Source organism: Canis lupus, chromosome X (assembly GCF_048164855.1).
Source record: "Canis lupus baileyi chromosome X, mCanLup2.hap1, whole genome shotgun sequence".
Lineage (NCBI taxonomy): Eukaryota > Metazoa > Chordata > Mammalia > Carnivora > Canidae > Canis > Canis lupus.
In genome coordinates this window covers 87,263,320-87,285,658 of record NC_132876.1, presented here as the reverse complement: position 1 = coordinate 87,285,658, position 22,339 = coordinate 87,263,320, and the positions used below count along the sequence as shown (strand labels likewise).

Sequence of the window (22,339 nt, the reverse complement as noted above, 5' to 3'; positions counted from 1 at the left end):
CCTAAAAAGGAAGGGACAGTCAAGGACATATGGACATTTAAGGAAGTCCTTTAATGAGAGAAGCAGCCTCAAAAGCAGAAATAAACTAACAACAAAGAAGGAACTCTTGGGGAAAACAAGACAATGATTCAGGGAGTAGGAGAAATTTCCCTGAAAGTGGTAAGTAACATTCCCAGAGAGAAAAGAGAAGGTATTGCAGTTATGGGAAGTGATAAAGAGGAAAATTTAGGATGAAATAATTTAATAGAAGCTTTTTGAGTGTGGGGGTGTGGAGGGTGAAGGTTTGAAAAAAAATGATTATGCTAAAAAAATGATTATGCTCATCTGGAAGAATAACTGAAGTTTACCAAGGATGAAATTAAAGGAAAAATAATGAAGAATGTCCTATCAGATATCAAACATACTATAAAGCCACAGTGATTAAAACACTGCAGCACTGTCACTGAACTAGGTAATATAAATAAATGTGTGCTCTCCAACTTGGGGTGTGCACACGTAGATTGCACATCTAGATAGTAGAGGAAGATGTTAAAAACTCTTATTTTCTATTTTTATTCTTTTTAAAGACTTTTTATTTATTTGAGAGAGAAAGAGAGCACAGAGGGAGAGGGAGAAGCAGACTCCTTGCTGAGCAGGGAGCCCAAAGTAGGGCTTAATCCCTGGACTCTGAGATCATGAACTGACCAAAAGCAGATGCTTAACTGACTGAGCCACCCAGGCACCCCAGAAATTCTTATTTTTTAATCTACCTTTTCAAAAAGTCTACTTTTGTATTTTTTCATATTTTTCTTTTTACAATTTTAAAAATTTAAATTCAATTTGTCAACATATAGTATAACACCCAGTGCTCATCCCATCAAGTGCCCTCCTCAGTGCTGGTGTATATTTTATAATTAGAACAATGCATTTTTCAGAGATTCATGTACATAATTTAGGAATAAACATACACATTGGTAATTAATGTTTACATTATTTTTAATGTATAGTGTTACAAAAGATATCTGGATCCCTATGTCAAAGAACAATGGAATGGAATTGCTAATCCAGAAAAGTCCCATGTATATGTAGTAAATTCAGTAGGCTGAAACCATCATAAACAAATTTTAAAGATATTGTGCAACTCATGCAGAAAATACTTGTGAAATATTTGCAACATATATAGAAAAACATTAACAAGCAAAGGATAAGTATGTAATTTACAAGACAATTTAATATAGTCTCAAGCCTTCTTAGTGATTAAAATTTACAAATTCTAGATAAATGAGATATGTTCTTGTGCTGATTGGCAAAAAGTTTAAAATATTATTAGTAAAATATTATTAGTTGGCAAGGACGTAGGAGGACAGGAACTCTAACAAAAATTTCAAATGTCTACCCATGTCAGTTGACTTCAGAATTCCACTTTTACAAATATATCAAAAGGAAATCCTTCTATACAGATCTGCAGAGCTATATGAAGAATGTAGTTTACTGCAGCATAGTGTGTAATAGCAAAAACTTGGAAACAATCGAAATGGGTATCAACAGCAGTCCTATTTGATGGAGCCATACGATGAAATACTGTTTATTCAGTTGGTGAAATGAGGTAGATTTAAATGCGCTGACATGGAGAGACATGTCTATGGTGCATTGTTAACCAAAAAAACAAATGTCAGGATGGCATGTATCTTGTTTTTTTTTTTAAATGCTTTTTGAAAAATATGTAACATATTTACTTTGAATTATATTTGCATATGACTGTTACACACATTCTTTTTTTTAAGATTTTATTTATTTATTCATGAGAGATGAGAGAGAGAGAGAGAGAGAGAGGGAGAGAGAGAGAGAGGCAGAGACACAGGCAGAGGGAGAAGCAGGCTCCATGTAGGGAGCCTGATGTGGGACTCATCCCGGGACTCCAGGATCACACCCTGGGCTGAAGGCAGGCACTAAACCAGTGAGCCACCCAAGGATCTCCACATTCTTTTATATATATTTAAAGTGTATATATATTTTAATATATATGTATACATATATTTAAAGTATTACCTATGCATATGATAAATTTCTTTTTTTTTTTAAGATTTCTTTATTTGAGAGAGAGCCTATGAGCAGGGGGAGGGGCTAAAGGAGAGGGAGAGAGGATCCCCCAAGCAGACTGTGTCTGAGCTTGGAGCCCAACATGGGGCTTGATTCCATGACCCTGAGATTGGGACCTGAGCCAAAACCAAGAATAAGACGTGTAAGGGACTTATCCACCTGGGAGCCCCATATACGATAAATTCCTAAAGATAAACGACTTAAGTTTTTACTAGTTGTTCCCTTTAGGACATGCCAGGACACACACCATAGAGAGGGGCATTTTTCACTTTTATTTTTTTGTAAGTTTTATAGGGAACACCTTGACTTCTGGAAGTTTTTTAAAAGCTGGTATTGCTTCTGTCATTCTCAACAGAAATTGATATGAAGTAGATTTAAGGGAAAGTGTAAATGGTGTAGATGAGCAAACGCAAGGGAGATTGAAGGCTTCAGGTACTAGTAATGACCTGCTCTCTCCAGGTAAGTGGAGGTGGGAGGAAGGGCCAAGGTTGCTGTGATGGTCCTCGCAGGTGTGTGGGGAGGGCGGTGATGAAGATGACTGGATTTGGGGTGATTTTGCTGGGAGGCCAGCAAATTTCACCAAGATTTTATACAACAAGAGGTTGGGAAGCATTTCCTAGGATAACCAATCTACAAGCAACCAAACACTAACTAGGGCTGCTTGTATCAAAATGCAAAAAATTATGTTCTCTTTAATAACCCAGACCATACTGCACTGATAAAACAAAACGAAGCAAAGAAAGAAACCAGCAAAACTCTTGAATGGTTGGTGGCTGAATGTCCTTCACTATACTAGGCTGTTGGGGCTACGAAATTCAGCCCCTTTTATCTCACTAGCTTATATTCCTTGAGCTTTTGTGTTACTCATTAATTATGGCATTTTCATTTCATTTCCCTTATAGCATCCCTCAAAAATTGTTATTGAACCATTCATCAATGTAACAGAAATAATATTGGATGCAAGTTTTCCCACCCTCCCCTGTGTTTCTACACTAGCCTAAGTAAGGTCAACACTGAACTCAATGCATTGTCATGCAATTATCAGTTTACAAGATTGTCTTCCTGGAGTTTCTAGGTTATGGAAACATGCTTTTGAATTCCCAATGCCAACCACAGCCCTTGTTCATACAGTAGGTGCTCAATGTTGGTCAGTTGAAGGAATACATTAATATAGTAACTCAAGGGACGCCTGGGTGGTTCAGAGGTTGAAAAAATTTTTGAAATTTGAAAATGCTTTGGAGAGCTTTTAGTGTCTACAATCATTTTTTTTATCTTATTTGAGAGAAAGCAAGAGAACACAGAGTCTGGAGAAGAAGAAGCAGACTCTCTGCTGAGTGGGAAGCCTGAAGCGGGGCTCAATCCCAGGATCCCGGGATCATGACCTGAGCTGAAAGCAGATGCTTAGCTGACTGAGCCAGCCAGGGGACCCTCTACAATCATTGTTTAAAACTGTTCCTCAAGGCTCATTACCAACAAGGACTGAGTCAGACCCAGCCTCTTCTTGAGGATGGACAACTTGGGTATTCTTTTGATATTAGTACCTAACGCTAAACGTTCCTAGCACATAGCAGGCTTAAGATAAAGGTCTGTAGATATTAATGGAAAGTAACAGATTCTCTATACAAATAAAGACATTCTGAGCCATTAAAGGGAAAAAACTAATCTCTATTCCACGGCCCTAAACCCTATCTATTTGCCACCAGCCAGCTATCTAACGTGGGGGCCTGGGTCGTGAGAGGAAGCAGCTCAGTACGAGCAAGCTCTTCACAATTTGTCACTGTGCTGTTCTCCCCAAAGGGTAGATCACTTGCTCAACTGATGTACCGATCCAGCAGTAGTCTGAAATCAGACTTCCTGCAAAGGTAGAGGATTACGAGCTTGCATTGCGGCTGAAAAGGGGCAGATATGAGACGAATCGCCTTGAGGGAAACCGAACTCTTCCCCTTGGCCTCCAGCATGACCTCCTTTCTGCAGTCTTGATCCTCATTTCAATCCACCCTTCCCTCAGCCCTCAGTCCCAGATACCGACTGTTCTTATGTGACCTCCTCTCAGAAGAGAAGTCGATGTGATGGGAGTAAATAGGATAATGCTCTAGCACGGTGCTGTCCCATGCAGTAGCAACCTTGCCACATGTGGCTTTTTACCTCTGAAATGAAAGCAATTAAAATGAAATAAAGTTAAAAAAAATGTGGTTCCTCAGTCTCACTAGCCACAATTCAAGTGTTCAATACCCACATGCGGTTAGCGGCTGCCGTACTGGACAGAGACTCTCTAGAACATTTCCATTCTAGCACTTTTGCTGGCGTCCCTATAATGTTCTACCCGGTACAGCAGCACGCCTGTTGAATATATATGAATGAATGAATCACCTTAACTCTATAATATAGTAGAATCTCAACACGAATGAGAGATTGCCTGGAAGTTTTCAGAATCCCTACATTCACTAATGGCTCTATAAACTCACACTTTAAAAAACTGTATTAGAAAGTGACCATAACTGTTTTCACAAGATTTTGTGGCAGGGATAAAAACAAAGCTTGATGTTAAATTACGTAGAGTCAGTCATAGTCCAAGGGAAGCTGATTTCCATGAGTTTGTGCCAGTGTATTTTATTTGATAGAACTATACTCAGAACCTCGGGGCACCTGGGTGACTCGGTTGGTTGAACAAGTGATCTTGTCATGATCCCTCTGCCTCCACCCCTGCTTGTGCTCTCTCTTTCTTTTTCTCTGTCTCAAATAAGTAAATAAATAAAATCCTAAAAAAAAAAGAACCTTACTCAGAACCCAGACTAATGTTTTCTGCCCAGCTTTCTAATAAAACCAGTTATATGCAAATACAGGTCTTTGCACCTCGTTTCTCGGAGCTTCTGATAATACTCACCCTTTTTCCTCCAGAAGGGCTCTTTATAATAAACTATGCACTTGATGACTGAGCCCAAAGGCACACGAGTGATCAGCTGGTTTCTCATCATTGGCAGAGGGGGGTTGAAATGAATCTTCATGCCCAGAGTAGGAGGAATGGCACTAATCACATACTTAGCCTGGAAGAAAAACAATGTGCTTAAACATTGTTCCTGGGGTTTTTTTTTTCCTAATGCTTCTCCTTCATTTTACCCTTGGCCCCCTTCAAATATCTTTTCTTTTTTTGTCAAAGATTTTATTTGTAAGTAATCTCTACAGCCAACGTGGGGCTCAAACCCACAGCCCCGACATTAAGAGTTGCATGCTTCAATGACTGAGCTAGCCAGGTGCCCCTCGAGTGTCTTTTAAATGGAAGAACTGGGAAAATCATGTTGAAACCAAAACCAGCTCTTGTTCCCTAGTTTAATTCCTCCCATGACTTTCCATCACGCTTGGAGTCAAGGCCAGGTTCCTTACACTCACCTCCAAGGCCATACATGAAATGGATCCCTGTTACAGCTCTGATCTCATCTTCTGTTACTCTTCCCCTCACTCCTTTACTTCTGCCACATGACCACCTTGCTGTTTCTTCATCATGCCAGTCTTGCTTCTACCTCAGGACCTTTGCATTGGCTGTTCTACTTGGAATGCTCTTCCCTCAAAGAACTGCATGGCTCAATCCCTCATCTTTTTTGGTTCTGTGCTAAAGTATTGCCTTCTGAGCAAGTCCTTCCCTGACGACCTTATTTAAAATTGCATGACCAGTCCCCGCACCCCACCTTTTGGCACACCTTCTCCTCCTTCCCTGATTGGTTTTTTTCCATAGTACTTACCACCATCTGGTATACTTTATATCTTAACTACATATTTGACTATGGCCTTTCTCCTTCGCTAGAATGTAAGCCACATGAGGGCAAAGAATTTTATCTGTTTGGTCCCCTGCTGTGTTCCCAACTCCTAGAATACTGCCAGACACATAGGAGGCATAAATAAATATTTTCTTTTGTATCAAATTACAAGGGAGTCCTATATAGAGCTGTGATAATATATGATTTTTGTAAATCTGTCCTCTCTCCAAATATTTCGGTTCTGTTTTCCCTTCTTTTAGACAGAGGTATCTTTTTTACTTTTGGCAAAGGGATTGTCTATGAAGTCTGGACTATTCTTGGCTTTATATCAGCTTTGGTTTTCTATGGGATTCTGGCCACATGCCCTAGTTTAAGGCTCTTGGTTACCTCATACACCTCACGGTTTAGGGTCTCCACAAGGACATTTTCTCCTGTCTGGTCAATGTGGGTCACAGGCCTCTCCAGCTTCACTTGGTCTCCAAGGAGGTCCATTATCCGTTCACTCACTTGACCAGATCCGCCCACAAATTTTCTCTCCTGGAAAGAAAAGAAGACTCAAGAGGTGGGTAGGATATACAGGAATGAGTTTCATTTATTAAGTGGCTAGTTTTTCTCACATATCTCTATGTGAAATGTAGAAATTGCATTTTTGCTGTTGGGAATAGTGTATTTGACCATTGTTTTCCAACTTGTGATTGCTGGCTTTTGAAAGATCACAGCCTTTCTAACAAGGTGACTGTTGGCCCATTCTCTTATGAATTCCCAGGCTCCACCCTCGGCTGGCCATCCTCAGCCTGGCCCCCATGTCCCACCTACCTGGCTACTACTCCTGCTTTGTGTTCCATCTACATCCTTCTGTTGGGTCACTAGGTCTGGTGAAATACCACCCACAGCTGGGCCACTGTTTGCCTGAGTGTACCTAAGCCAGGTTTTGCCTTTCCTGTTACTCAGGCTGAGAACCTCCCTGGCCACCCTAGGCCACCCTACTCTCCACTGTAGGCTGCCCGACTCATCCTGGGTCAGGTGCCAGTTGCTTCCAAAGGCTCTGCATAGCTATGCACACGGTTGAGCTGCCTTCTTCTAAATATCCAGTTCAGATAATTTTGTAAAAGTTTAAAAAAATTTCTGTAAAAGTTTATTTCCAATAGATCTAGGGAGAAAGGAAAGAGAGATGAAGAGGAGAAGGATGGATACACTGGATCAGATGGATTTCACAGATATATACAGAACTTTGCATCTGACCGCAACTGAATACATTCTTCTCAGTGCACATGGAACTTTCTCCAGAATAGACCACATACTGGGTCACAAATCAGGTCTCAACCAATACCTAAAGATTGGAATTGTGCCCTGCATATTTTCAGACCACAATGCGTTGAAACTAGAACTCAATCACAAGAAGAAATTTGGAAGAAATTCAAACACGTGGAGGTTAAAGAGCATCCTGCTAAGATGAATGAGTCAACCAGGAAACTAGAGAAGAATTAAAAAGATTCATGGAGGGATCCCTGGGTGGTGCAGCAGTTTAGCACCTGCCTTTGGCCCAGGGCGCGATCCTGGAGACCCAGGGTAGAATCCCACGTCGGGCTCCCGGTGCATGGAGCCTGCTTCTCCCTCTGCCTATGTCTCTGCCTCTCTCTCTCTCTCTCTCTCTGAGTGACTATCATAAATAAATAAAATTAAAAAAAGATTCATGGCAATTAATGAAAATGAAGATAAAACTGTTCAAAATCCTTGGGATACAGCAAAAGCAGTCCTAAGAGGGAAATACATCGCAATACAAGTATCCCTCAAAAAATTGGAAAAAACTCAACTACATAAGCTAACCTCGCACCTAAAGGAACTGGAGAAAGAACAGCAAATAAAACCTACACCAAGCAGAAGAAGAGAGAGAATAAAGATTCGAGTAGAACTCAATGAAATAGAGGCCAGAAGAACTGTAGAACAAATCAACAGAACCAGGAGTTGGTTCTTTGAAAGAATAAATAAGATAGATAAACCATTAGCCAGCCTTATTAAAAACAAAAGAGAAAAGACTCAAATTAATAAAATCACGAATGAAAAAGGAGAGATCACCACCAATACCAAGGTACAAATGATTTTAAAAACGTATTATGAGCAGCTATACGCCAATAAATTAGGCAATCTAGAAGAAATGGACGCACTTCTGGAAAGCAACAAATTACCAAAACTGGAACAGGAAGAAATAGAAAACCTGAACAGGCCAATAACCAGGGAGGAAATTGAAGCAGTCATCAAAAACCTACCGAGACACAAAAGTTCAGGGCCAGATGGCTTCCCAGGGGAATTCTATCAAACGTTTAAAGAAGAAACAATACCTATTCTACTAAAGCTGTTCCGAAGGATAGAAAGGGATGGAATACTTTCAAACCCAGTTTATGAGGCCAGCATCACCTTAATTCTGAAACCAGACAAAGACCCCATCAAAAAGGAGAATTATAGACCAATATCCCTGATGAACACAGATGCAAAAATTCTCAACAAGATACTAGCCAATAGGATCCAACAATACATTAAGAAGATCATTCACCATGACCAAGTGGGATTTATCCCCGGGATGCAAGGCTGGTTCAACACTCGTACAACAATCCACATGATAGATTATTTCAACAAGATAAAAAACAAGAACCATATGATCCTCTCAATAGATGCAGAGAAAGCATTTGACAAAATACAGCGTCCATTCCTGATCAAAACTCTTCAGAGTGTAGGGATAGAGGGAACATTCCTCAACATCTTAAAAGCCATCTAGGAAAAGCTCACAGCAAATATCATTCTCAATGGGGAAGCACTGGGAGCCTTTCCCCTAAGATCCGGAACATGACAGGGATGTCCACTCTCACCACTGCTTTCAACATAGAACTAGAAGTCCTAGCCTCAGCAATCAGACAACAAAAAGAAATAAAAGGCATTCATATAGGCAAAGAAGAAGTCAAACTCTCCCTCTTCACAGATGACATGATACTGTACATAGAAAACCCAAAAGACTCCACCCCAAGATTGCTAGAACTCATACAGCAATTCGGCAGTGTGGCAGGATACAAAATCAATGCCCAGAAATCAGTGGCTTTTCTATACAGTAACAATCAGACTGAAGAAAGAGAAATTAAGGAGTCAATCCCATTTACAATTGCACTGAAAAGCATAAGGTACCTAGGAATAAACCTAACCAAAGAGGTAAAGGATCTATACCCTAAAAACTATAGAACACTTCTGAAAGAAATTGAGGAAGACACAAAGAGATGGAAAAATATTCCATGCTCATGGATTGGAAGAATTAATTTTGTGAAAATGTCAATGCTACCCAGGGCAATTTACACATTTTATACAATCCCTATCAAAATACCATGGACTTTCTTCACAGAGTTGGAACAAATATTCTTAAGATTTGTGTGGAATCAGAAAAGACTCCGAATAGCCAGGGGAATATTAAAAAAGAAAACCAGAGCCGGGAGCATCACAATGCCAGATTTCAGGTTGTACTACAAAGCTGTGGTCATCAAGACAGTGTGGTACTGGCACCAAAACAGACACATAGATCAATGGAACAGAAGAGAGAATCCAGAAATGGGCCCTCAACTCTATGGTCAACTAATATTCAATAAAGCAGGAAAGACTATCCACTGGAAAAAGGACAGTCTCTTCAATAAATGGTGCTGGGAAAATTGGACAACCACGTTCAGAAGAATGAAACTAGACCATTCTCTTACACCAGACACAAAGATAAACTCAAAATGGATGAAAGATCTAAATATGAGACAAGAATCCATCAAAATCCTAGAGGAGAACACAGGCAACAACTTTTTGAACTTGACCACAGCAACTTCTTGCAAGATACATCCATGAAGGCAAGGGAAACGAAAGCAAAAATGAATTATTGGGACTTAATCAAGATAAGAAGCTTCTGCACAGCAAAAGAAACAGTGAACAAAACTAAAAGACAACCTACAGAATAGGAGAAGATATTTGCAAATGATGTATCAGATAAAGGGCTGGTATCCAAGATCTATAGAGAACTTATTAAATTCAACATCCAAGAAATAAACAATCCAATCATGAAATGGGCAAAGGACATGAAGAGAAATCTCACAGAGGAAGACATAGACATGGCCAACATGCACATGAGAAAATGCTCCGCATCACTGGCCATCAGGGAAATACAAATCAAAACCACAATGAGATACCACCTCACACCAGCGAGAATGGTGAACATTAACAAGGCAGGAAACCACAAATGTTGGAGAGGATGTGGAGAAAGGGGAACCCTCTTGCACTGTTGGTGGGAATGTGAACTGGTGCAGCCACTCTGGACAAGTGTGTGGAGTTTCCTCAAAGTGTTAAAAATAGACCTGCCCTATGACCCAGCAATTGCACTGCTGGGGATTTACCCCAAAGATACAGATGCAATGAAACACCGGGATACCTGCACCCCAATGTTTATAGGAGCAATGTCCACAATAGCCAAACTGTGGAAGGAGCCTCAGTGTCCATTGACAGATGAATGGATAAAGAAGATGTAGTCTAGGTATTCAATGGAATATTCCTCAGCCATTAGAAATGACCAATACCCACCATTTGCTTCAACGTGGATGGAACTGGAGGGTATTATGCTGAGTGAAGTAAGTCAATCAGAGAAGGACAAACATTATATGGTCTCATTCATCTGGGGAATATAAAAAATAGTGAAAGGGAATAAAGGGGAAAGGAGAGAAAATTAGTGGGAAATATCAGAGAGAGAGACAGAACATGAGAGACTCCTAACTCTGGGAAACGAACAAGGGGTGGTGGAAAGGGAGGTGGGCAGGGGGTATGGGGGACTGAGTGATGGGCACTGAGGGGGGCACTTGACGGGATGAGCACTGGGTGTTATACTATATATATGTGGACAAATCAAACTCCAATAAAAAATATAGAAAAATACCACTTAGATAATTTCTACATATGGAATGAAAACGAAACTATATGAAACTTTTGTTCCTACCAACTCCAAGGAAATGAAGGACATTTAAAAACTGGAGGGCAGCTCGGGTGGCTCGGCGGTTTAGCACCGCCTTCAGGCCAGGGCATGATCCTGGAGACTCGGGATCAAGTCCCGCATTGGTTTCCCTGCGTGGAGCCTGCTTCTCCTTCTGCCTGTGTCTCTGCCTCTCTCTCTCTCTGTGTCTCTAATGAATAAATAAATAAAATCTTTAAAAAAACTGGAAAGAAATAAGATAAAATTATGTGTTTTTTTTTTCATTTCTCCATGTTAAGGTGAAAAATGAAATTTATAAACTGGGTTTCTTTTCTTTTTAACATTTTAGGTATATTTAGATTTGCAAGTTCTTACTATTTAGAGGAATTATTTGCATCATCTTCCTAAACGTAGTGCTTTTCTTTTTATGCTTAAACTCTAAAATAGGCCCTGGGTCTAATGAGTAAAAATATTTCTAACAGTAAGTCTGATGGAATTCATACACTTTCTTTTTTTTCAACCAAGAATGGGAATAAGGTGACTTCTGATAATTTTTACCTTTTATTTTTTTATTTTTTTTAAAAATTTTTACCTTTTAAATTAATCCTGGAACACATGCTAACTTTGATCCTTGTGGAAACTCTTCTTGAAAAGTTACAATAAACTGACTCTTGTGTACTTGGAAACAAAAAAAGAGAAGGATGAGGAGAAGAAGGAGGGGAAGGAGGAGGAGCAGGAGAGAGAACGAGGAAGGAGAAGGAAGGGAAATGACCACCAAGCAGGTTATTTAAGATCTCCACTTCCTATTGGGCCTAGCACAGAGCTTTATTTTTTTATTTTTATTTTTTATTTTTTATTTTTTAGCACAGAGCTTTATACAATGCGGGGGCTCAGGAAGCAGGGTATGAAAGAATGAAAGAATGAAAGAAGGCACGAGTGAATGAATTTTGTGTGCTGCGTGTGTGTTTGAAATTGAAAATGCATTTCTGACTTTCCTTTTCGAGCTTTCCAAGAAGTGCTTAAGCTATGTTCATCAGATGGTCCCCTACAAACTTACCAAGGAACAATCAGATGCATATCCAAATGGAAAATTGCAAAAATATATAGCAAAGCAGAGAGGTGATCTTAAAACCACATTGGTGCTAGATTCTCACACTGGGTACCTAACAACAGACTGTCCCTCACAAAAGCCACCTTGAATTGCCATCATAAAGTTCTAAAATCCACAAGCCTACCTCCCTCTTCATCTGTTCATGATTGAAGGATGATGCCAATCTTCTATTTAGGCATGGTGGTTTTCTGTTGGAACAGTGTTGGGGGGGATGGATGAGTACCTGCCCTCCATTGGTTGTTGAGATGATCCTGGTCGTGCCTCCACACTGCTTCACATACCACAGGAACCAGAGAGCAGAGACCTCATGGGTCTCTGCAGTGACACACAGATTCACAAAGAGAGTAGCAAGTTGCTTGGCAGATCTGCCCAGGAAGAAACAAGAGCACAATTAGAAAATGCAGGAGGGCACCTTCTTCATACTCTGGAAGTTATTCAAGCAATAAATTCACTTGACTAACTTTAGCACACTTTGGCAAGTGGCAGAAAACTGTCACTAGAATCCAGCATTATAATACATGACTTCAGAGCTTTTGGGAATGAGATTTATTTTCCCCTTCACCAAAACAGCTTACTCAGAATCAGTTCGTATTCCATATTCTGTGTTACCATGATTTCTCTCCATACACCTGCTCCTCTTCCTGTGATCCCCATCTCAGTAAAAGGCATCACCTGACTGCTAAGGCCAACACTCTAGAAATCAACCTAATTTCTCTCTTTCCCTCACTCTTTCCACCAGCCCAGTCCATCAGGAAGTCCTACTGTCTTTCAGCAATCACCTCACCATCACTACCAAAAATGTAGCATCATCTTTTGTTATGAGTATTGCAATTATTTCTTCCAGACTGGTCTCTCTGCCTCCACTCATCATACCTGGTATCCATTCACCACACTCAAAGCCAGAAGCTTTTTACCCCCTCCCCACTGTGGTGCTCTTTCTATAGTATAAATCCAGTCATGTCATTCTCTTGCTTAAAACCCTCCAGTGGCATCCTATCAAAACCAAAATAGGATTTGGATGGATCTTTCACCTTTGCCTGCAAAGCCCTAAGTGATCTAGACCAGGCCTACTTTTTCTATGTCATTCTGTACCCTCTCTACTTCTTCTAACATCTCCTTAGAAAGACGAACTCTTCTACATTTATGAAAATGAACATGAGCTTCCAATATCCCCAGTACCCTGGCATTCTCTGTCATTTTACCACAGTATAATGTCTTTAGAACTTTTTTCTTCTCTGTCTTAAATTATCTTTATTATTGGTTCACTATTTTCCTTTTTCTCTTTGTTTTAAAGCTTTTATTTATTAATTCATGAGAATACACAGAGAGGAGAGAGAGAGACAGAGACACAGGCAGAAGGAGAAGCAGGCTCCATGCAAGGAGCCTGATGTGGGACTCGATCCCAGGATCATGCCCTGGGCTGAAGGCAGCGCTAAACCGCTGAGCCACCCGGGCCGCCCAGTTCACTATTTTCTATTGCTATCTCCCCTACTATAATATCAACCAATGATAATAGGAATCTTAACTTTCATGCTCAGCAGTGTCCCTGTTAATAAAGTAGTGTCTGGCACATAATAAGCACCCAATAATTACTTGCTGGATCACTGACTGCATTAATGGTTATCAGTTAAACATTATTTTTAAATTATCTATAATATGCAAAGGATATACTAGATCATGTCCCAAACACAGAATTAATCTCATTTATTTTTTTTAAAGATTTTATTTATTGGGAAGGGGGAGTGAGGGAGAAGCAGAGAGAGAAGATATAACAGGCAAGCAGACTGTGCTGAGCACAGAGCCAGACATGGGGCTTGATCCCATGACTCTGGGATCATGACCTGAGCTGAAATAAAAAATCAGACACTCAACTGACTGAGCCACCTAGGTGATCCTACTCCCAATTATTTACTCAGTTATTTCACTGTCTAATGGAAGACAAGCTCAAAGGATGGATAAGGGGGAAAGCAATTAATAGAACACAGATAGGCGAACTTTTGCTTGGGGTTGGCAGGCCAACAATAATGAAAGGTTATATCCTATTTTGAGGCATACCAGAGAGTGAATGATCTCTTGCAATTCCAACAACTCAGTTGTATCTAACACTTTCTTTAAAAAGATTTCATTTTGGGGAGGGCTCGGTGTCTCAGCGGTTGAGCATCTGCCTTCGGCTCAGGTCATGATCCCGGAGTCCTGGGATGGAGTCCCACATCGGGCTCCCCATGAGGAGCCTGCTTCTCCCTCTGCCTATGTCTCTGCCTGTATCTCATATATAAATAAATAAAATATTTTAAAAATTATTTTAAATTACTCTCCCACCCAATGTGAAGTTTGAGCTCAAAACCCTGAGATCAAGAGCTGCATGCTCTACCGACTGAGCCAGCCAGGTGCCCCTATCTAACATTTCTAAAATTCACTAGTACTAACAAATACTCTGGGACGTCTTTAGTAAGAACCAATCCCCACTTTTGACTTTGAAATTAAGTTTGAATAGTATTAACCTGCTTATATCTGAGACAGAGTTTGCCACCCATTTATTCCGTGGGTGGAATAAATAATACTGCCTTCCATTACTGAACTCTTTCATACTCCATGGGTTTTAAACCTCTTGTACTGATATGTCTTAACAATTCTATAAAACAGCAAATTCTCCCCAGTTCACAGTCTGAAGACTGCGTCTCAGAGAGGTTAGTAATACGTTGTATGCAGTATTGGTATGCATACTAAATGGTACAACTTCAAATCAGATCATACCTGAAACTAGTATTAATAAGTTGAAGTGACTTAAATAAGTTTCATAAGATTCCTCATACCTGAAGAGAGGGAAATTGCTGACTCATGCTTTCTTAGCAAAGGCCATTTGTGGCATCTATCTAAAGCAAACTCCCAGACATGAGTTTAAAATATTACTTCAAAGTGAAAACATCCCTTTGCTGTTTCCCAATGTCTTATTCCGTTTGTTCCTTAATTTGTAAGGGAATTTAGGGGGCATAAGGTCAAGGGAGTAATAAACAACTAAAATTTAACATTGGCCCAGCAAAGACAGCCAAGATTAAAGACAAAAATACTGCTGTGATTCTAGTTGTTATTGTTGCCAACTGAGTGGGAAAGAAATAATCCTGGCTTGAAATACAGGGAGCTCTCAAAGCAATTCTCTCTGAAGGGCCAGGCCCTTCCTAATCCTTTATTTGATTTACTCTGGGAGCTTTAGTGAGAAAAGAAATAAGAAAAACATCTGATGGATGGAAGGTCAAGGAAGCTAGTGCAATAATATTTTCATGTTCTTTGCCCTGTTGACTTTTTAAAAGATAAATGTTATTATCTTTTTCTACATGAAAAATACATACACAATATATAAAATTTGGAAAATTCATAAAATAAAAAGGTGAGAGGATGAGAGTCTTCCATATTTCTGCTCCCCAAAAGATAATCACTGGTTTCCTTTTGAGACTTTTTTTAGTTCTAGGTTTTGAAAAGTGTATTTACATAGTCTTGACCACATTGTAAATTTAACTTGTTTCTGAGAAACACGTTTTACTTTTTACTTGTTTTATTTTATCTTGAAATACACTTTTTAAGTGACAATAACTGAAAGACTGATCACCATTATTCTTTGAATATATGATTGTGCTTTAGTTTGAGTAACAATAGGTTGGATGTTTTTGGGATTACTTCCTTTAAAACCAGAAAATGATAGCATGTAGATTTTGCTTACAAAAAGTTAACAATTAACTTGTGTTCATACAATCTTAATATCTCAGAATGTTTTATTTTGTCAGCCAAAAACCTAAAATATTACCTAAGAGGGTTGGGCCCAGGCCAAGGACTACGGTAGAAAGTCAGAGCTCTATAATCCCAAAGGAATATAATTAGTCCTATCCTCAAGGGGTTTCAAAGCTCTCTGAAAAGATTTTCCTGAATTTATGAAAAGCTTTTCATAATGGAAGTTATAAAACTAATGCAGATAATTACTATGTTTTAAAAAATATAATGGATAGAACTTAAAATATTGAAACTGTATTACAATAAAAATAAGTTACATTGCAAACAACACTCTCAAAAAAAGTGGCAAATAGCCTAAGTGTTTAAAAAGATATAATTAATAATAGACATTGATTTCATGAAAATAAAAGGATTTTTACTATTCCAGAATTAGTTGCTTTTGAAGGTTGAAGTCACAGGAGAAGGACAAAGATGTTTATCATAGAGTATTATATAATAATAATAATTATTATGTAAAACTGGAAGTAACCAAAGTGTCCAACAGGATGATGATGGATAAATACATTATGGTAGTCACTTTCCATGAAATATTTTGCAACCATAAAATATGATATTTAATGATGCATTTTCAATGACATGGATAAATGTTTGCACTGTAATATTAAGTGATAAAAACATTGTGATGGATGTCCATTGCTTCTGCATTGCATATAGTTTCCTTTTTAAAAATGAGATCATATATCACACTGTACATACTCAATGACAGCCTGCATTTCTATGTGTTTAATATTATAAGTTTTTAGAGCCATTATTTTTCTACAACATGATTTTTTAAAATATTTTATTTATTTATTTGAGAGAGAGAGAGCATATGACTGGGGGGAAGGGCAGAAGGAGAAAGGGAACGAGGCTCCCCACAGATCAGGGAGTCTGACTCGGGACTCAATCCCAGGACCCCGGGATCATGATCTGAGCCAAAGGCAGATGGTTAAATGGCTTAGCCACCCAAGTGCCCTCTACAACATGATTTTAAAAGATCATAGACTATTATTCCATGTTTGGACACCTCATTATTAACTTATCCTATTTTTTATTTTTGGACATTTAGACTTTCCTTTTAAAAATAATGCTTTGAGGGGCAGCTGGGTGGCTTATTGGTTGAGCATCTGCCTTTGGCTCAGGTCATGATCCTGGGGTCCTGAGATCGAGTCCTGCATCAGGCTCCCCACAGGGAGCCTGCTTCTCCTTCTGCCTGTCTCAGCCTCTCTGTGTGTGTCTCTCATGAATATATAAATAAAATCTAAAAAGAATAAAAATAATGCTTTGAATATCCTTCTTTCCTTCTCCCTCCTTCACTCTTCCTTGATGCTTTTCTCTCTTTCTCATCTTTTCTCTCTCCTTTAAGCTGAGTTCTAAAAAGTTGAATTTGTATTATCAAGAAGTATATACATTTTATGTCTTTTTAAAAGATATATTTATTTATTTTAGAGAGAGAGCATGCAGAAGCAGGAGGAGGGGCAGTGGGAGAGGGTGAGAATCTCAAGTAGATTCCATGCTGGAGTCTGACTTGGGGCTTGATCTCACAATCCTGAGATCATGACCTGACCCAAAACCAAGAGTCAGATGCTTAACTGACTGTACTACCCAGGCACCCTGTAAATATTGTTTTTCTTACTGTTTCCACGTCTTAAATTGAGAGATTCCTAGAAACTTGTTCTTATTTTTAGTTCTCAGTGTCCACCTTCCCTCCCTAATGCCTGAAGAATGAATACATCAACCCCAGACCCAGACACATTCTCAACGAATGCTGTTTAGCATGATAGGACAGTCGCCTTGAACTTGGCTTCCATTTCTCTTACTCTGTTTACCAGAAGTTCACTATGTGCTTGGACCCTTACAATCCTTTCCTTTCTTTCTGCTGTCCAAGATCAGGGAAGCCTCTTCATGTTGTCTGTCTATATCGTCTCACAATTTGTAGCCTGTTCCCAGCTCTACCAACCAGAATTTAATGCTGGACTCTCAAAGTTGCATGTTTTTCAATCAAGGGGAGTGGTTAGTCCAGTTGTGCGGGTTTACTCTACAACTGTGAATTATCCAGAGAATTTCTCTAGAAGTTCCTCTTCAAACCCTTGAAGGGTGGCACCCCATCCCATAACGTGTTTGAGAGGCATAAGCTAATGCACCATCTCTACACTTGACCACGAATGAGGGCTACAAAAGTTTTCCTATATAAACAACTTGATAAATGAGATCTTCGAACTGGAGATCTTTAAGTTGTTCTACATAAAGATGGTGGCACGTTCTGGTCTGTTCTAAGGACTTTACAGGGTAATATCACCTTCGTGATGCATCACTATTCTGAAGATGTATAGACATCCTTGGGACAGAACCCAGTTTCTTTCTTTTTTTTAACTGATTTTACTTATTTGACAGAGAATGAGAGAGACAGAGTGAGAGAGAGAGAGCAAGTAGGGTAGGGAGAGGGAGAGGCAGAAGCAGACTCCCTGCTGAATGGAGAGTCCAATGTGGGGCTTGATCCCAGGACCCTGGGATCATTACCTGAGTAGAAGGCAGATGTTTAACCAACTGAGCCACCCAGGTACCCCTGGGATCCAGTTTCAACATTTTTTTTAGCATTCCATCTTGCCAAATGGTGTGGTTTTAGACACAAAGGGTTCCACACCCACTGAATGGTACCGCTAAATAAACCTGAGAGATGGTTACTGTAAATGCCTGTGCCTAATAGTGAGTCTTACTCTGTCCAGCAGATCTTGTCCAGAAGCTCCTTCATTGTCATGTGGTCCCACTCCTCCGCAAGAGGTGCCTTCCATGGGGCATCACTGGGAATCTACACTCAGATAAGGATTCAGAGGGGGGGAAAACCAATGTAATTTTCCATTTCAAATAACTGTTTCAAGAGTACTAAAAACTCTCCCTTGAAGAAGGAAAATGTAGGCTTCCCAAGTTCCCCCATTAATGACTTTCATGGCACAACCAATGTCTCTGTAGCTTTCCTGTTATAGATCTATGCCTCTGGATCCATACTTAATTAATGGTAACACTTCCTGCACAATAAATGGAGGCTATGCTGAAGTTGGGCTGTTTCCAGATATTGATGGCTAAGTCACTCATGTGGAGAGAACATTCATAAGTTCAGCTCTTTGACAAGGGTCAGACGGCTGCACCAAATCATGCCTAAACTGGAGTTTCAGGTCAAGCCCTGTGTGTCCTTACTTAGGCGCTGCGGGGCTGCGCATGGTGGTGATGCAAAGACCTCAGGAGTCTTATTCTGCTCTGTTCTAAGGACTGTCTGAATTAGAAACATCATCCTAGGAAGCCTGAGTGATGTATGATCTCCCCTCTCACTGGTGGATACAACCAGCAGTCTGGTGGGCATCTCATTCTTTTAGCGGTTAAAAGCCAGTTCATTTGCTCACTCCCTAAACCTTTACTGAGAGATTTTGTGTGCTAAACAACACGAGAGGCATTGCTCATACACTGTCCCTGCTTTCTTTGAAGGACTAAACTTATTATGAAAAATACAAATTCAGTCAAAGAAGCTTTAGTAAGCTTTACCTCTCGCCCCATGTCGTCCATCGTCCTCCAGAGGTTGTTATGATCTAGGTATGCAATTGGGTTCCATACAGGTGGGAAGGGGCCCCTGAAGGGGTACGATTTGCCCTGTGGGATACAAAGTATTTTTATTTATTTAGTCATTTATTTATTTATTTATTTATTAAGATTTTATTACTTTAGAGAGAGAGAAAGAATGCGAGTGGGGTGGGGAGGGAAGGACAGATGAGAGAGAGAATCTCAAGCAGACTTCCTGCTGAGCATGGAGCCCAACCGGGACTCGATCCCGTAACCCCGAGACCATGACCTGAGCCAAAACTAAGAGTTGGACTAACTGAGCCACACAGGTGCCCCCAATCAAGCTATTTTTAATAGGAAGCATTTACTACAATGTAAAAATAGTTAAATGTCTGCAAGCAAAAGCAGATATACACCTAATATATGATATACACTTAAGGGAGTATCACACACACTTGTGTCCTCAGAGAACCCTGCTTAACTTTTTAGCATAGAGATTTCCATCTCAACTCTCTGTTACCTAAATAAATTTGGTGCTAAAAAATCCCCCACAGACAATAAAAGAGTTTCTCTCAGCAATCAGAACCCTTACCATGTAAGACTGAAATGCCAGTGCAGAAGTTAGGTTACCTAAAGCAATCCCATTTTCCAGTGATACTTGCAAATGCCTCAGAGTGAGGGGACCCTATGTATCAGGAGCATCAGAAAAATACAACTCTAAATGTTATACGAGTTAGAAGAGGATGAATAACCAATCGTAGGAATGCAAACATCCGTAGGAAGAGCCACGAAACAGAGCCCAGCAAGCTTTCCCAAGGAATCAGAGGTGCTACATCAACACGGGAATTCCCAGAGGAAGCACAAGCTTAAAGCAGAAAGAAGCAGAAAGAAGAGACAGTTTAAAGCCTCTTCTGGGGACATATTTGCACTCCCTGGTTCTTCGGGCAGGGTAGAGTGACCTCACCACAGAGATAAAGGGCACACATTTCTCCAAAGACTGATAATAAGACCACCTGTGAATCGTTTCTGGGGGTTTAACTCAATGCCAGTTAAGGACATGCACAAAACCCACTTTGGGTCAACCTGAAAACCGATTCAGAAGTCAGGCTGTGCAATCCGACATCATCTTTCACCCAACTTGGAATAACTCAAGTCCATGGTCAACCAAAATGTCCCCATAACTCTGACTCATTCAGCAAAGATTCAACTCCTATTGATCTTGTAGGCTGACAAACGTGTTGTGAAATGAGAAGAGATTCAAGTTCATCTGTGTATTCATCCTGTGGCCACGTTGGTCTTCGCTTGCCAACAAAGCCGTAAGGTCCTCAGGGAAGTTTTAAGATGCAGGCTTACTTTTCTTCTTGTACTGGGTAGGGTTCTCCAGGGAAACAGAACCAACAGGATGTGCGTGTGCACAACTGTATGCATGTGTGTCTGTGTGTGGGGGGGAGCAGAGTGTGAAGGGGATTCATTTTACAAAATTGGCTCACACAACTGTGGAGGTTGAGCAAGTCCAAAAGCTGCAAGGTAGGCCAGCAGGCTGGGGACCCAGAGAAGAAAACTGCAGTTCGAGTCCAAAGGCCATCTGTGGGCAGAATTCCCTCTTCCTAGTCAAGGCCTTCAACTGATTGGATGCGGCTCACCCACGTTACAGAAGGTCATCTACTCTACTCAGTCTACTGATTCCAGTGTTAATCACATCTAAAAAATACCTTCACAGAATCATCTAGGATAGTGTTCGATCAATTTTTCTGGGTATTGTGGCCCAGGCAAATTGACAAATAACCATCATTCTTTTTAATCAACTTTATTAAGGTATAATTTACATACAATGTAACCATTTTAGGGCAGCCCAGGTGGCTCAGCGGTTTAGCACTGCCTTCGGCCCAGGGCGTGATCCTGGAGACCAGGGTTCCAGTCCCACATCAGGCTCCCTGCATGGAGCCTGCTTCTCCCTCTGCCTGTGTCTCTGCCTCTCTCTCTCTGTGTCTCTCATGAATAAATAAATAAAATCTTTAAAAAAACAATGTAACCATTTTAATGCACAATTTTGGAAGTTTTGACACATATATGCACCTACCAGGATCAAGATATGAAACACTCCCATCACTCCAGAAAGTTCTCCCTTGCCTCTACCCTGCCAATTCCTGCCCCCTCTTTTTTTATAGTCATGCAAAAAAAAAAAAAAAAAACAGTAACTTTATTTTTAAAAGATTTTATTTATTTATTTATTTGAGAGAGAGAGAGCATAAGCAGAGAGAGAGGCAGAGGGAGAGGGAGAAGCAGACTCCCTGCTGAACAGGGGATGTGGCACAAGGCTCGATCCCAGTACCCCAGGACCATGACCTGAACTGAAAGAAGACATCTAAATGACTGAGCCACCCAGGTGCCTCAAAATAATAACTTTGATCTGTGGTCACACAAGTGTTACTTCTCGTTTGTTAAGTTTGCTCCTCTTCTTTCAGTTTTATTGAGATATGATTGACATATAGCTCTGTGTAAGTTTAAAATGTACTATATAACTACGTGGCTTTTAAAAAATGCTTTATTGAGATATAATTCACATACCATATCATTCAATTTGCAAGCTGACTTTATTTTTTATTTTTATTTTTATTTTATTTTTATTTTTTTTGTTTTCAAGAATTTTTTTAATAATAAATTTATATTTTATTGGTGTTCAATTTGCCAACATACAGAATAACACCCAGGGCTCATCCCGTCAAGTGCCCCCCTCAGTGCTCGTCACCGATTCACCCCCACCCTCCACCCTCCTCCCCTTCCACCACCCCTAGTTCGTTTCCAGAGTTAGGAGTCTCTCATGTTCTGTCTCCCTTTCTGATATTTCCTACCCATTTTTATTTTTTTAAAGATTTTATTTATTTATTCATGAGAGACACACACAGAAAGAGAGAGAGAGAGAATGAGAGAGAGGCAGAGAACACAGGCAGAGGGAGAAGCAGGCTCCATGCAGGGAGCCTGATGTGAGACTCGATCCCAAGTTTCTAGGATCACACCCTGGGCTGAAGGCAGGCGCTAAACCGCTGAGCCACCAGGGCTACCCGCAAGTTGACTTTTTTAAAAGAAGTTTTGTATTTATTTACTTTA

General features: G+C 40.1%; 1 protein-coding gene across 1 annotated transcript in view; it reads right to left on the bottom strand.

Moving 5' to 3' along the window:
- The window catches only part of MAOB (monoamine oxidase B), a 118,146-nt gene that overhangs the window by 16,609 nt on the left and 79,198 nt on the right, over positions 1 to 22,339 (bottom strand). Inside the window, exons 4-8 of the mRNA XM_072818350.1 lie at positions 19,217 to 19,321; positions 18,397 to 18,488; positions 12,141 to 12,282; positions 6,219 to 6,368; positions 4,964 to 5,123 (exon numbers count right to left, since the gene is read on the bottom strand). Of these exons, the coding sequence (XP_072674451.1) occupies positions 4,964 to 5,123; positions 6,219 to 6,368; positions 12,141 to 12,282; positions 18,397 to 18,488; positions 19,217 to 19,321 (649 nt within the window). The remainder of the gene's footprint in view (positions 1 to 4,963; positions 5,124 to 6,218; positions 6,369 to 12,140; positions 12,283 to 18,396; positions 18,489 to 19,216; positions 19,322 to 22,339) is intronic.